The 15860-nt window shown below is 39.4% G+C and overlaps 2 protein-coding genes across 3 annotated transcripts; both read left to right on the forward strand.

The window, feature by feature from the left end:
* Positions 1–14882, forward strand: LOC117295450 (poly(A) RNA polymerase GLD2-A-like). 2 transcript variants are annotated; one of them, XM_033778115.1, is made up of 13 exons: positions 1–95; positions 5614–5819; positions 5963–6623; positions 7251–7365; positions 7778–7869; positions 8471–8537; positions 9039–9111; positions 9535–9571; positions 9808–9847; positions 10485–10613; positions 11456–11502; positions 12346–12601; positions 13168–14882. In XM_033778115.1, exons 2-13 carry the CDS (start codon positions 5638–5640, stop codon positions 13362–13364), a joined length of 1896 nt encoding a protein of 631 aa, XP_033634006.1. In that variant the 5' UTR covers positions 1–95; positions 5614–5637; the 3' UTR covers positions 13365–14882. The 2 variants fall into 2 exon arrangements, with proteins under 2 accessions (XP_033634006.1, XP_033634007.1); XM_033778116.1 differs by lacking the exon at positions 1–95 and adding an exon at positions 394–482.
* LOC117295452 (probable ATP-dependent DNA helicase RecS) lies at positions 1051–3353 on the forward strand. Its single transcript, XM_033778118.1, has 2 exons — positions 1051–1507; positions 2671–3353. The coding sequence occupies exons 1-2, from the start codon at positions 1278–1280 to the stop codon at positions 2759–2761; spliced, it is 321 nt and encodes a 106-aa protein (XP_033634009.1). The 5' UTR covers positions 1051–1277; the 3' UTR covers positions 2762–3353.
* Positions 14883–15860: the final 978 nt, after the last annotated feature.

The raw sequence follows: 15860 nt of genomic DNA on the forward strand, positions 1-15860 counted from the left end.
CAAAAGGTGACGATTGGGGGCGCTGTTCTTGAAAACTGCACGCGGCCCACTACTCTGGAGGACGACAAACAACCGCGGAAAAGGGAAGTGACACGGTGAGCTTTAATTTATGGAATTCCCCTTGTTGGATTCTGTCTGTTTTGTATACTCTGTTTGTAGAAAATAAAGACAACAGTAGTGTTTTTTCTAGTCGATAATTCAAATGTTACATTGTGATAACCAAGTAAGTAAGGAAGAGATGCCCAAAACCCGACGGGTTGCTTGAGCAAGTTGATTGAGGGGTTGAGGGAGGAGCGGCGGGTTTTGCAATTGCTCGCGCGCAATCCTCGACGACGACTGCTGCAGTCCAGTCATGTGCCAGTGGGCGCCAGTGCAGTGGATTAATAAAAAAATATGGTTACTGGTTTGGTGGGCGAGTGCAGTGCAATTGCTTTCTGTGATTGCGAATTTGACGTTACAGAATACAGGGCTGTTTTCTAAATGTAATTTTTCTAAGCGAATGTTTGGCAGGGCCAGGAGTAGTCTTGGTGCAAGACGTTTCTCGTTTCCCTTTTCACGCACACCGCGGCCAATTCACCAACAGCGCCCGCACCGACTCAATCCGTGTACAAATCGCTCGGGAAATTCCGAGCACATTCCAACCATGCCGCTGCGCTTGGCCTGCATAACTCTGACGTAGCAGTATCGGCATCAGTCTGGTATTTGTACGTCTTTGGTGGGAACAGCTTGGCATGGCATCTACTTGTACAATACAACGACGACAACAAAAGCGTCGCGCATGGAAAAGCTTCGACGGTGCATTTGTGCGTGGGGGCCCTATAACCTCTAGCCCTCAAAGTATAAAATTGCGTTTGGTAGAGTAGACGAAGCTATCGATTTTGCTGCAAGAAAGTTAAGTCTTGATAAGGGATAACATTCCGTATGGCGCCACCACTTTTTCACTAATTTTTACAAAAAAGGATATCTCATTGAGGTAAATTAGATACTATATTATTTCATATCGAATGAAAAAGTGGTGGCGCCATACGGAAACTTTTCCTTGATAAGTTTAAGAGCCAACAAGTTAACGCTCTTCGCCCAGGGTAATGATATATTTATCAATTTACCAACGGGGTTTGGAAAAAGCTTGATCTTCCAAGCTTCCACAGTTATTGTGGACTTTTTGAAAGTTGTTGGTGGAAACGATAACCATGATAACGACGACATCGGCGCTGACGAGAAATCATTGGTTGTTGTCGTCTTGCCGCTTAAGGCTCTGGCTGTAGATCAGTTAGACCATGGAGGAATGTATTCCGCCATGGTTAGACCGAGTAAGCAAACTCGGTCTGGAGGCTGCTGATATTACTTTGGATATACCAGATCATGTTTTGGAACAATCGCCCAAGTACTCGATCCTGTTTGCAAGTCCAGAGAGTCTTTGCTCAAGCAAAGGGAAGGAACTACTGTTGCTGGTCAAAAACAGATGCTGTGGATTGTTTGTTGACGAAAGTCATTGCGTATCGAAATGGTATGTACCTTTTAAAAATGATTACTATCTGACTATTGTGTGACATTCCAATAATCTTAGGCATCTTGAAGAAAATCACAGTGACATAGCATAGTGGTAGGCAGGTTTTTTTTAATTTTTTTTTAGAGTTTTGCCATAGTCTCTTGGCTTAAACAAGGTAGATATGGTGTATAACTATAATCTCTACTTTGATAATTAGTAATTGATGTTCTATTCAATACATTGCTCAAGAGTCAGTGCTTTTTCCCAAGAATGGTATTGTGGCTGATTTTTATTGCTCTACCTATTTACCAACTCAAGTACTTAGAGGGTTATTCCTTTATGCCATTTGGAGTTTATGACAGACCTGTGAATGGCTTCTTGTGAAAAGCTTTGTCAACTAATACCCAGCAAGCTCTTTCAACCAAGCTTTTTGCATGCCCAGGCTTTCATTCCTTTCATGTTTTTATGACCTATTCACATGGGTGGCTCAGCCTCTATTCTTTAGTGAACCATTCTCCATAGTCTCTTATAATGGCTTTAGCTTAAAAATATTCAGGCATGTATGCTCCTTTTTTGCAAAGGGCAAGGGTACCAATTCATTTTCTCCTTGGTAATAAAGGGCACTCTAAAAATTATAGTATAATGAGGAATTTTGTAATTTCTACAAGTTTCTAGAGTAATTCAAGGGCACTTGAAAACAACACTAATCTTTTGAAAACTATTTAAAGTGATGACTCTAAACTTGAGAATTTGTGGCCAGTTTGAACTACAATGCTTGGCAGCAACCTTTGAACAAAAAAATACAAAAATAAACAGTCCTCATCCCCCTCTTTTTTTGAAAAGCCGGGACTATCAACATATATTTTTTGTATACATGTGGCCTTAATTGACAATCAAGCTTTACAAGGTTTTGTTTTCACCCAACTTTTTAAAATACTTGTAATTGTTTGCAGCAATGTCATGAAAGGGATTTTATTTTAATCATTTAAAAGAGAGCTAGATTATCTCCATGATGTTTTGCAAATATCAATACATGTACATTGTATGTGCTATTGTTTTAACCAAATAATAATTACTTCCTTTTCTACTGTGAACAGGAAAAAGCCAAGGACTTTTAGTCAACAAAATTATGGATAATCCACATTTTTAACTTAACATAATTTTTCTTTTTAATTTAACAGGGGTCATTCATCAACCAAGAGTTCAGCATTCCGGAAGTGCTATGGCCAGCTGGGACAGCTACGCTCCATCCTGAACCAGTCAATTGTTTAATATCACGTTTTCACCTGAGGTTGTTTTTAAAACCAAAAATAACTGTACATAATTATTTTAATGGCACTTGAATTTTGACCATATTCAATTAAATGATGATTTTTTGGTTGTAGTCAATGACTATGTGTACATGTATTTGTTTATGTCCATATTTAATCAAGTGTGAACCATTATTAGCAAACTTTAAGCTGTAGGCACACTGTCCAAACCATGATCAAAAGACGAGTCCAATTCAGATAGAACTGTGTGTTCTCCAATACGACACTATTTTAGAGGGAAGTAGTCAACATGTGTTATTATATTAATTTCATGAACAGTGAGTTTTTACACTGAAACCAAACAATGATTGTCCTTTCTTCATCCTGTTGTAATAATAAGCACAGTGAACTTGTCTCAATTTTTAAACAACTATTATTGTATCATTGCCAAAGGTTCAAGACAAAAACATGTTGATTAGGTCTTCTTGTTTTTTTCTTTTTCAAACTGCTCAACATGTAGTCAAATTAAAAAAAGGCTGCTGAAAACGTTAACAACCAAGTAAGATTGTTGGTGAAAAAAAGTTGTATAGTATGTTGTAGTTTGCCAACCTCAATGCAAATCTGCTTTTTCTCATGGCATTCTATGTATAGTAGCAGTGAACAATTTCATCCAGCATGTTTGCATCCTGAATGGTAATATTGAGTAGCAAATGATGATTTTGAAAAGCAACTGACACAGTGTGCATAGCCTTTTGTTACTGTAACAACCAACAAGTTACTGTCTCTTGCACATGAAGTCAGACTGAGACATAGTTTTATCTTGTGGTGTGCTGGTCACATGTAAATTCCTAGTCAAAAACAGTTTACATGTATGTGGCTATATATCACTGGACAGCATCAACTAATAGGCAGTAAATGTATACCTTTCAAAATTTAAATGATTACCTGGAACTATTTACAATCGAGTTACAAAGGCTTCATCTGTTGTTTTAAGTTTTACATACAAGTTCTTTTACTAAAAAATACATGTAAATATGTACATAACTATTTTGATGGCACTTGAAATGGATGTTATTAAAATGAATGTCTTTCAATCAATGAAACACTTATCTGTTGTGTATCTTTGTTCAGATTAAATCAAGTGTGGACTATTATTAGCAAACTTTAAGCTGTACACACACTGTCCAAACAATGATCAAAAGACCAGTCAAATTGTGTCTGGCCCGGTTATCTTGCAGTAATTCACGTTGTTTTTGAAAGGGCTAATGAGTCCCTTTTCGCATTTAAATTATATCTCTTGCTTTTAATGAAACTTGCCACAGGAAAAAAACAAAGCGACATTTGATTTTTAAATAATCACAAAAGATTTTATAAGAAGAGTTGCATTTCTTAGAGAAGCAGTGTGGTTACGACTTAAATTTCTTCAGAAGTTAGTGTAGTGTACAATAACTTATAAGACATTACCAACTTAGTGAACATTTGGATGTCAACCAACATTGGCCGAGAACTGTTGTTTAATTTCGTTCCCTATCACTTTGCCCTTTCGCCACTTGGCATCTTTTGAATCACATTGTTCACATATATTCATACTGGCGGTTGGTGTGATTTCTTCTCCCAAAATTGTGCTTAATACCGATAATAACTGACTGTCTTTCTTTAATTTCGAAATTATTGGCAATATCTTCTACAAGTAACAAGTTCTCTGCCGCAAATAAACACCATCGAGTTTTGCCGAGGCGGCCAAGGCCCGGCGGCGGTCCAGTGGCCAGGGAAATAAGTCATTGTTATTATAATACATTGCAACCTTTTCGGATTTCCACCGCACAACAACAAACGCACATGTGCATTTCCCGGGTTCCCGCGGCAGCTGCGATGTTTATTCGGACAACGATGCATGCAGGTTACCAGGCTGGCCTGCTTCTCTGTTTCCAGTTGTGCGCGTGCGTAGTATTTTGTTGACCCACACGTTGAATATGTATACGGAGGTCACATAACTCAAACATGTACACGGACCAAGACGTTTCTCCGGGGGAGCGGTGAGTGAACTAAGTCACGTGAGTCGGTGCGGATTGAGTCGGTGCGGGCGCTGTTGGTGAATTGGCCGCGGCGTGCGTGAAAAGGGAAACGAGAAACGTCTTGCACCAAGACTAGGCCAGGAGTTGAATGAATACAACTCGTCAGTTGTGGATTACTCGTCATGTCAGTGACGTCAAAATTCACATTGCATTATTCACATTCGCATCACAGTGAGTGTCTACTGTCAGTGGGCTAAGCCTAATACCAGCTTACTCTCCGTGAAAAAGTTTCTGATATAGACCCAGTAACTGGGGGCGCTGTACTCCTTTTTTCGAAATTTAGTTTGACAGAGAATGTCAATTTTTTTTTAAAAGGCTCGTTCTGATCCTGCCACAGTGCCGGTGTTGGGCACAAACTTCAATCCTGGCGCAAACTTCAGCCTCCGCTGAGCGCGCAAACTTAAAGGAAATTTGTGCTTGCAGGTTTAAAGGCCCGGTCACACAGACCCTGATAACGAGAACGAAATTGAGAACGATAAAAATGCCACCCTCGATTGGTTGAATAAGCGTGAGTGTATTCTGCGTGTATTTTGCTCGTTTTCATTCTCGTTATTGGGGCCTGTGTGACCGGGCCTCAGCCTTGGTAGGCTTAGCCTGGGCACCCAAAAACATTTTTTGGACCGGCTTTTGCTGCATGCCCATTAAGTGTCGAACCACAAATCAAAAGTCATTCCTGCAACTTTATTTTCAACAGCATACTTTCCCCCCCAAAAAAATAAAAAAATAAAAATAGAATAGCCTATTGAGCCATAGCTACCAATCCAATTTAAATTAGTGTATTTTGCATTTGTTTTCTCAGAAAGGATAATCCAGAGCTGACATCATGAGCCGAAACTCTACACCGAATTCAAACTTCCCACGGACCCACCCATTGCCATCACGGGTGCTGCCAAATTATCAAAGACAGTTAGCACCAACACCTCGACAGTTTTATCCGTACCAGACAACCCCTCTACAGAATGGAGCGGCACTGTCAGAATTATTTCTTATTGACAAAGGAAGAAGGTGAGTACACGTTGAGGATATTGGAACATTGTTGATAGCAAATCTTTAAGAGGGCAAGGCCTTTTTCAATTTGCTAAGGGCACTTCTATTGGAAAACCTTAAAGTCTATGGGTTCTATATCTATTTTTGTTTTCACTATACAGGAGTATAACAATATCCGGGGCAGGCCATGGAGTGATGCACCAACCCCAACAGGCACAACCGAGGACCTCACCCTACCCTGAAACACACCCAAAGACTCCTGGTGCTTATGATCTACTCGTTAAGGTCCTCGGTGGTAATGACAAATCAAAGATCCAAACTAGCACCTCAGCGACCCAGTCTACGACTCTGAGCACCTCACAGAGTAGAGTACCGGCAACCGCCACATCGACGACACAGTCAAGAGACATACCTGGTGGAAGTGTGCGTTTACGCATTCCACAGCCACAAAGGAGACCAGTCTCTGCAGACTTCCATACTGATCGCAGACGGGTTGTGCTGAATAGGAACTACATCGAACAACCCACTGGGGGAAACTCAAAGACACGGACTCCTACTCACACATATTTCGAAGATCAACCCACTGGAAAATCAGTGACACCGACTCCAACTCACACATATTTTGACAAAAATAGAAGCAGATCTGCACCCTCCACCACTTCACTCAGTTCTGGCTCGTCGAAGGATTTAACAGATACACCTAAAAGCTCACGAGACCATTCCGATTCCAGTGGGAAAAGTCGGAAACGAAGTCATGATGATGATGTTGTGTCGTCTCCAAAGCCAGATACTTCAAATCCCACTGGTAAAGTATTAGACAGGGTAAGTTTTGTTCCAGACAATCTCCATCCTCTATTCTAACTGATAGTAGCCAGAAAATTAATAAGGCATTACACCTACTACTAACAAGGCCTTTTCAATATCATCCTCTATGATTGTGATTAGGGGATAAACACTGAGGTGTTCATAAACGGATGGTTAAAACCGGCAGGGTCATGGCCATGCGATTAAGGACCGAGCTGAAGGCGTGGGTTTCATAAGGATGGTTCTTGATATTGATCTTCATGCACCTTAGTCACATTTTCAATAAGAGGCAAAAAAAAAAAAACAAAAAAAAAAACTTTTGTCGCCAGACACACAAGGCCTGAAGGCCACTTTAAGGTGTGGGCTACAATTATTTTTGTCCAGAGGCTGTTGCCACCTACTCCTAGGGCTGAAACAAGGGTACCCCTTTTACAGTCCATATGCATGTAGGCTTAGGTATCATCAGTCCGAAGCCTGGCCGGTAGAACAGAAAGCACTACCTCCCCAATTTTATGTAGCAAGTGTCACAACCCGGATTCAAACCCACACTCTGCTGATCAAACACCAGAGCTTGAATCCCGTGCTCTTAACCACTCGGCCATGACAGGCCATTGTGTAATCGGATCTTTTTCTTCTAATTTAAAGCTGTCTCAAGCTGTGTGGCAAAACTGTGGCAATGCTAAACAAAGTAGGCAGCAGCTTTACACGAAGGAAAACCTCAGGAGATCTATAGAGACCATCATACAAGAAAAATTCCCAGGTAGGACCGATATCGGATCGATTTAGACAAGCATAGAAAATACGTAACACTAACAGCAAAAAAAATTAAAAAAATACAAAATACGATGTTAACCTTGAACCAAGCATAGAAAGTTAGTCCAAAGCTCAGATCTTTTTGTCTGTAGATTGTTGCACAAACTTGTGTGTTTTCAGATGCCTAAAGGCCTGAAGTCTTTTATTATCTGAGTGAGAAATTACCTTTTTCTCAAAAGCTGCGTTACTTCAGAGGGAGCCGTTTCTCACAATGTTTTCAATAGCTCTCCATTGCTGTTTACCAAGTTTTTATGCTAATGAATATTTTGAATAATTACAAATAGTGTCCAGTGCTGTTAAGTTATGAATTTCTTGTTTACAAATTTTAATATTGATGTATTTGTTTGATTGTTCCACAGGATCAATGTTGTTTCTTGTTGGGTCTACACTGAATGGTTTTGCGACTAACCACAGTGACACTGATTTGTGTCTTATGATCACTATGAAAGAAGTAAGTACAATATTTGAGATCTGTCAAATCCAACTTACATAAAGCATTGAGGAACTGTGTAAACCAGATTATCACCAATGTTACTTTGGTTTTAGACTACACCGTGTTAAGTATGGGATGACAAAAAAACTATTAAAAAAAAAGCTGACTGAGGCCTTGTTCATACTTCCTGTGAATGCAATGTGAATTTTGACGTCAGAGCCCTTTACGTTTTCGCTGCAAATGTTTCACAAGAGTTGAGCACGGCTTGACTCTTATTTGTTGTGATTTTAAGACCTCAAAATTTGTATCGCATTGGCATTCGCAGGAAGTTTGAACTGAGCTTGATGGTTCATTTTTGAAAGGGGCAAGGGCACCAAGGTGTTTCCTTCTTGGTAAGGGCACCTCTTTTAGGAAATTGAAAGTTTCTTTTGGACCATTTCAAGGGGCAGCAAGGCAATGCCCAGGGCCATGGAGGCAGTTGTCTTAGTTGCCTCCATGCATACCATGCCTTGCTCTCACTCGGGCTGGATTGGAACCCACTTTAAGACAGAAGAGCTCCAGGTTTTTAAGATTGCTCATTCAGGAATAAATAGTTTTACTTGATCTGTTTTTCTCCTAGGTGAACCAGAAGAACCATGCATTGTACTTGCTCAACATTCTACATAATCTGCTTCTAAAACGATGCAGTAAGTTATTGTTACCTTTTCAAAAAGCAAAAAGAAAATGGCCCAGCGAATCCTACTGAATTGTGATCAATATCTTGGCCCAATTTTCATAAAGCTTCTAAAGCAGACAATTATGCTTAATAACTTTCTGCTGAGTAGGAAACCAGTCCCTAAAGGGTACATGTGATATGGTATTTGGGCTGGTAACCGTATTCTGGTATACTAAATTTTGTTGTGCCTAGTTTTGGGGCCCTGGTGTTATTGTTACTTTGTTCAGCAAATTGAGGATTCCTTCGGTTTTGAAATGTGATTTTAATAAATATCTTTATTTTTATTAACGTATGGCTGAGGCCTAAACACCTTCTACTGGTTTGAAGGTGTGAACCAAAATTGCTTGTATTCCAAACTACTGATGGAGCCCAAACCAGAACCAAACCCAAGCCTTGGTTTAGAAAAGGTCCGTATAAAGCAATGAGAATCAACACTTTGCAAATCTTTCTTTTGTACATTTATCACTGACAGATCTGATTCGAAAAGCTCAGGTGATACGTGCTAAGGTGCCCATCTTGAAGTTTAGTTGCTCCAGTGCCTACAGGTATGGTTTCTGTTCAAGTAAAGATGGATTGCACATAGGGTCAATGACCGCCATATTTGGTGATAAACAATGGAAAAGTGTATACTCATACGCGCTACGCACAACTCACAATCAATGATAGCCTTTCATGCGTGCACATTTAATCACTAATGGTGGTCATTGACATCATTTGCAATCAATAGGTACATGTACACATTTCAAAGAACCGCTTTAGCAGACAATTCCAGATGTACACGTGACATGATATTTTGGCTGGTAACCTTACCCTAGTAAGCTTATTTTTATTGTGCTGAGCTATTTTAGTTACTTAAGCAGGCTCTATGAAATTCGGCCATGTTTAGGCAGGGCATGGTGTTCCTCCTACTTGCATCTGATTTCCAATTTTCCTTAAATTTTATATCATGATTTGTTTCTTATCTGTAGTGGCCTTGAGTGTGATATTAACATCAACAATGCAACGGTAAGTGATTTATTAAACTTATAACGTCATTCTTATCTTAACGGTTCTTGGCTAAGAGTACTGCTGGGGTATCTGACCCCAGTTGCAGTGGGTTGGTTCGAAGCCTGGTTGTGTTAATCATGGCACTTCATCAATTTTTTCTTCAGATTGTTAAGAATTAGTTTTCAAAATGAACACTGACTTTGGAAGCTGGATGATAGTGAATTCACCAATATTTTGATGATTTATTTTTACAGGGAATCAGAAATACCCACCTCTTACAGACATACTCCAAACGTGAGTAAATTTCCTCTTTGGAATGGACTGACCCATTTGGGTCTTTTTTGTGTTCAATAATGTCACAATTCAAATTTTTGGTCTGAAGGAGTATGAATTAAAATGGCATTTTACTCCATTTTAGCATGAAAATAAAGACTTGTAATTTCGTCCTCACTTTCTTGAAGACTCTATCTATTCGAAAATGAGTGCATCACAAAACTGAAATTGACCTGTGAGACCTAGACCCAATTTCATAAAGCTGTTAAGCAAAAAATACCATCATCCTCATCATCATGCCGCCCAATCAATGCGATTTGATGTGGATTGCCACAGCCGCCATGCCCAAGACTGTGGTGTTACGAGGTCAGCTTCTTGGTCTTTTTCCAGGCTGTGCTGGATCCTCCCAAGGTGTCAACGCTCAACTGCTTGGCAAATATCTTTGCTAAGCAAAAATTGAGTGGGACACAAGTCACGACAATGTAAACTTAATTTGGCCAGAAACCTGTTTCTGCGAAGCATTACTATTCTGTGCATAGCAAGTTTTTGTGCCGTCATGCTTTATGAAATTGGGCCATGGTTTAAACGAAAAATATTCATATGAAAGAGTGCTGTGTGATATTGTCTTTGCTAAACTATTATTTGTTTTTGACTTTAGTCGATTGGAGAGTTACTCCATTGATAATCCTCATCAAGCAGTGGGCATCTGCTCAAGGCATTAATGATGCAAGTCAAGGAACACTGTCGAGTTATTCACTGGTACTCATGGTTCTCAACTACCTGCAAGGTATGTGTACTTGTCACTCAGGCCTACATGTATTGTCTAGACACTCACGAATACTCAATTATATCAAATGTATGTATATTTGTTACTCGGGTGCACATGCATATGTGCCATTTTCTAGATAGTCACTAGTACTCAAATGGTACCTTGACAATGATACTCTCAAACATGTTGTCAGAGCTTTGGTCCTCTCTTGTGTTAACTATGGCAGTCTCCTTTTATTTGGTGCCACGTCATTCGAATTGGACAGAGATAAAAGATTGCAAAAAAGTGCAGCTCGCCTAATACTGTCCACACCCTTGAGGAAACATAATACCCCATCACTTGGGAAACTTCATTGGCTAACTATTAGAGAATGAATTCACTTTAAGATGTTTTTTTTTTTTTTTTTTTTTTTTTTTTTTTTTTTTAATGCTTGGAACAAAACTAATCCTCGTTAAACTTCCACTTTACTGTCACATTACACTACTCCACGATTTCTTCGGTCCACACTTGAGATCACTCGCTTGATAGTTTCCCGAGCAAACAAAGTTCTAGGTCAAAAAGCTTTCAGTGTAGCTGGGCCAATGATTTGTAACAATCTTCCTACTGTCATTAGGAAACTTTCATGTGCGCTATGATCTTTATGGGAAATGTTAATTGTTATGTTATGTTATGTTATGTTATGTTATGTTATGTTATGTAACTCAAATATCTCCAATGTGTGTATATTCTGTCACTCGGATTTCTGACGTTCTTGTCAGCAGTGACCCTGGACCCTGGCTAATGTTGCTGCAAGCTACTCACATTTTCATTAAAACTGACTTTATCAACCTGTAATTGTTAAATTATCATTTCCTTTGCAGTGAAGTGTAAACCGTGTGTTATCCCTTCTCTGCATAAGCTGTACCCAGTAAGTATAATTCTTCTACTCAACAAGCATTTGTGATATTTTATGCTGACCCAATCTGTGAATATATTTAAAGGCACTGGACACTATTGGTAATTACTCAAAATAACTGTTAGCATAAAAACTTTCTTGGTAACGATGCTTTACACAACACATGGGACCAACAGCTTTACATCCCATCCGAAGGACAAAGCATCATGGTTAAGTGTCTTGCTTAAGGACACGGGTGTCCAAACTGGCACTCGAACCCACACTATGCTGATCACAAACATAGTTTGAATTCGGGTGCTCTTAATCGTTAGGCCTTGACATGGCACATTCTAATACTAATACCATTTAATTTTTTTGGCAAAGCAAATTTGTGACCCGCTACGTGAAAATGAGTCAGATGTCGCCCAATGCATTATTAAGTAATGAACAGTTTAATGTGGAAAAAAAAAAAAACCCTTTTTTTTTTTTTTTTAAGATCTATATTTGCATGGTTAACCTTTAGAACACTTTTTAGGCAATAAAGCTATGAATACAACAATTTTGTGATCATACTTATGTCTAATTTGTATCCTTTTGCACGAAATGGTAGTTTAAAACATCACTTTACTTGTAATTCGTTTTTCAGAAAAAATGATGTATTGGCTAATTTCAAACGTAAGTAACTCGGCAACGCGATACACCCCAAAGCTAAGACATATACCAAATTACTGCTGTTGGTGTGTTCTTTCCAGCCATGCATATAACTCAATCCTTGAAATTGTCAACATCTGACTCATTTTCACGTAGCGGGTCACATTTATTATTCATGATGTCCAATTTCTGTCTTCTTTATCACCCCTACCCAAACCTCAAAAGGACACCTTTAATTCCACGTCAGACGTACGTTTCGTCTATGACGTACACCCCAGTAACCCACTGCCGAGCTTCATCACCTTCAAGTCCAAGAACACCCAGACGTTGTGGGAGCTCCTCCAAGGGTTCTTTGATTACTATGTGTTGGAGTTTAACTTCCACTCTACGGTAGTCTCTGTACGGCATGGCACGGTCTACAAGCTGGCCGATGCGCCGTATAAGACAATAGATTGGATCAACAAGTTTATCTACATTGAAGGTGAGTCCATTCAAACCAATTCAGAGGACATTGGGGGCCATATCCGAATTGGCAGCTACGGCTGTTGCTAAGGGTGTTGCTAAGGATATCCTAAGTTAATGACCATAATGACACGGAAATCTAACTGTAGCTCTAGCTGTAGCCGCCAGTTTGGACACGGCTTTATTTCGTACTCTCAAGATAAAAAAGTTGTGACTTGAAGCTATAAACATGTAGAAATAAAAGAAGTTATGACACCAATTGTAACAACAATACACCAGCTCTATGTACAATATAAAAGGGGACAGTATGAGTTTGTTGAGATAATAAGTCAAGGCTTGTTGAAAGTACATTATTATCATTTTATTGAATTGCAGGCCTGATACTTAACGGAGGCAACATGAGTGATTGCCTCCATGCCCCCTTGTCAGTGCCTTCGTGCCCTTGAAATGCCCCAGTAGAAATGTTCAATTCCCTCATACGCCTGGGTGCCCTTGCCCTTCCAAAAACGAAGCTTACGGGCCTGGGAGTGTAAATATCATGGATGTTTTTATAAGTGACTCAATTTGTTGACTTCAATTCCACAGAGCCATTCGATGGGAATAACACTGCCCGAGCTGTGTTCAACGACGGCAAATTCTGTCACATCATGCAGCAATTCGGAAAGACACAACGGAAATTAAAAGCAGCCAGAGGTGATTCATGCAATCCAGAGGCACTCCTCGACCTTCGATTTGAGAAATCCCCCCGTGATGAGGCACCGTTGAAGAAGAAGAAAAGATGAAGATGACGCAGCTTTCTGTCGGGGGGAGAGTAGAAGAGAAGCTTTGTGTCGATATCTCAGGAACATTGTGCCGCATTGAATCATCATTGCTTCCTGATAAGTTTCATACAGCGCCAAAATGAATTGGCTAGGGATCAAAGATGGCCGAGAATATTAATTTATTTTTTGCAGACATCATGATTTGATTGATGTGAACTGTCCTTCTGGAGAACCGCAAATTTTACTGAAATCACACTTTTATGACTGATTCTTTTTACCTGAATCATGTGCTTGACCTAAAACAACTGACAAGTAAAGTATGCAAAGGCCGGCGTTACTCTCTTTGGACTCGGAGCCCAAATCTCTAATCTAGGATCTTTCTACTCAGGAAAATAGGACTTGCCCCTCAAGAGTGAAATGGACCAGTCCATTAAGTTGTGTACTTGACCAATCACAGCTGTGATTCGTACAACCAGATGCCTGACCCAAAATTCCAACATGATAAAATGATACAAACAATGTCAAAACGCTCTGTAATTGTTAGGTGTGTATCCTGTCACACTTTTTTCTCAAAGAAATAACACGTTGCATTCGTGTCCAACACTTTACAACGGTCAAGTGGTCGAGTTTTGTTTGCTGTTACCTACAATGTTGTTACTAGGTAGTTCCTCTGGTGCGTGGTGGTGGGGGGGGGGGGAGGTAATAAATTTGCCTTATTCATGCCAGATTTAATATAACTTTGACTAGATTCAGCACTGTGGCCGATTTCATAGTGTTGCTTAATGGTAAATTCAACATTTCTTGCTTACTATAGCAGAAAAGTTTGCTTAAGCATAAGCGTATTTAACAGGTGAGCAAGAAAATTAGGCAGTTATTTTTCGCATTCACCATGGGTTTACCTTATTCATTTTCACACAGTAAGCATCGGAAGATAAGTATGCTTTTGTGTGTGCTTACGGTTAGCAGTGTTCTGAAATGGAAACTCAAGGACTAACTCATCCGTTGAGCAGCTATATGGAATTGGGCTCTGTTGTGGTTATCCATAAGTCCACTCTTTGCACAGATTTCTGTGCTACATTTGTTGTTGCTTAGCAGTTTTGGTGGTGGTGGGTGGGGGATAATGAATTGGGTTATTCCAGGCCAGAATTGATATAACTTGAGCTTGAAGTATCCAGTGGCGGGGTGTATTTGGCACATCTTTGGCCACAGCATTCCGGAATGGACACAAATCCTAAGATATCTGGGAAATGATTCATGCCTATGTCGTTTCTCAGATTCAAATATTTTCGGGTGAAAAATATCCAAACCATCTGACTTCTAGGGGAATTCTTTCTCAAAATAGTTTACAATTTACGATATCAACAGCTGCATTGCTTTTCACCAAGTAAGTTTGTATGGTCATTAATTTTTTGGGGTAGATCTTTAAGAACCCTACCCTAATAAGCAAGGGATTTTGATTCCATATAGAGATTGAAAAAAGAACGTTTTACAACGTTTGCTTCTATATTTTTATTTGCTATGAAAGAAAATAGAACAAAATAAAGAAATACTTTAACGTCTTACAAAATGGATCAAAAGCAAATGATAATTGCCAAAAACTATTAAATTCAGACATCAGGTATTTGTACGTTTTTCTTACTTCATGTAAAACTTAATTAACATAATAACATAGGTCTCTTAAGACCTTATTTATATCATTTTTTTGATGCACCTATTTTCCAATAGACAGAGTCCTAATGAATGTGGGAGGGGGGGGGGGGGGGGGAGAAAAGTCTGCAACTAACCATTTACATTGTGTAAAGTGTTATTTTGTGTAATAGGCTACTCTTTCAAAGCAAAATTTGAAAAATGGCATTTGATATCAACAACAAATGGGTCTTTTCATACAAAATCTTTCAACCAGACACATTGTGAAAAATACCTGCCCCAAAACAGTTCTGTTTTCTCATGTTCTTCCAAAAAGGGGGCTTTTATTAATGTGATGTAAATTTTCAACTTATCACTGTTTTTGAGTAAGTTACTAATTTTGTAACTATAGACGACGTGACCTCTGACGTCACACGAAAACCATAACATGATTCGCGCGCATACCGCCGGGCAAAACCTTTGTGTTTTGGCAGCCAGCTAGAAAGTGTACGCAATCTTACTATGACTACGCAACTCTTTGCGCGGCGAAACATGACGTATATAGTGTTTTGTCAACAGAGGGCGTTTTGAATGTAAACATACGTCACATCATCTATATCTCATTGTTAAACCAAAATGTCAGTACTACATGTACATGTAAACGTTAACAAGTGATTTGAAACAAACTTTTGCCGGCTCCACAGTCCCAGGGATAAGAGACTTCAGACTTTACCTGAATTCAGACTTTTGTATAGTCTGCCTGGTGTCAAAAACAGCTGGTTTTTCTTTCAGATATAAAGAAATTATGCTCTTTGATCTTTCAATCCTAGCACCAAGAATAATGTTGTCAAAAGTTTCTTGAAATCTAAAATAGTAGGAATTTTCATTTTC

The sequence above is a fragment of the Asterias rubens genome, chromosome 10 (genome assembly GCF_902459465.1).
Source record: "Asterias rubens chromosome 10, eAstRub1.3, whole genome shotgun sequence".
Lineage (NCBI taxonomy): Eukaryota > Metazoa > Echinodermata > Asteroidea > Forcipulatida > Asteriidae > Asterias > Asterias rubens.

Excerpts from the sequence above, each read along its gene's own strand:
- LOC117295452 (XM_033778118.1), top strand. The coding sequence starts at position 1,278 with ATGGAGGAATGTATTCCGCCATGGTTAGACCGAGTAAGCAAACTCGGT. Across the intron at positions 1,508-2,670 it reads AGTCATTGCGTATCGAAATG|GGGTCATTCATCAACCAAGA; the intron begins GTATGTACCTTT and ends TTAATTTAACAG.
- LOC117295450 (XM_033778115.1), top strand. The coding sequence starts at position 5,638 with ATGAGCCGAAACTCTACACCGAATTCAAACTTCCCACGGACCCACCCA. Across the intron at positions 7,366-7,777 it reads CATACAAGAAAAATTCCCAG|GATCAATGTTGTTTCTTGTT; the intron begins GTAGGACCGATA and ends ATTGTTCCACAG. Across the intron at positions 9,112-9,534 it reads AGTTGCTCCAGTGCCTACAG|TGGCCTTGAGTGTGATATTA; the intron begins GTATGGTTTCTG and ends TCTTATCTGTAG.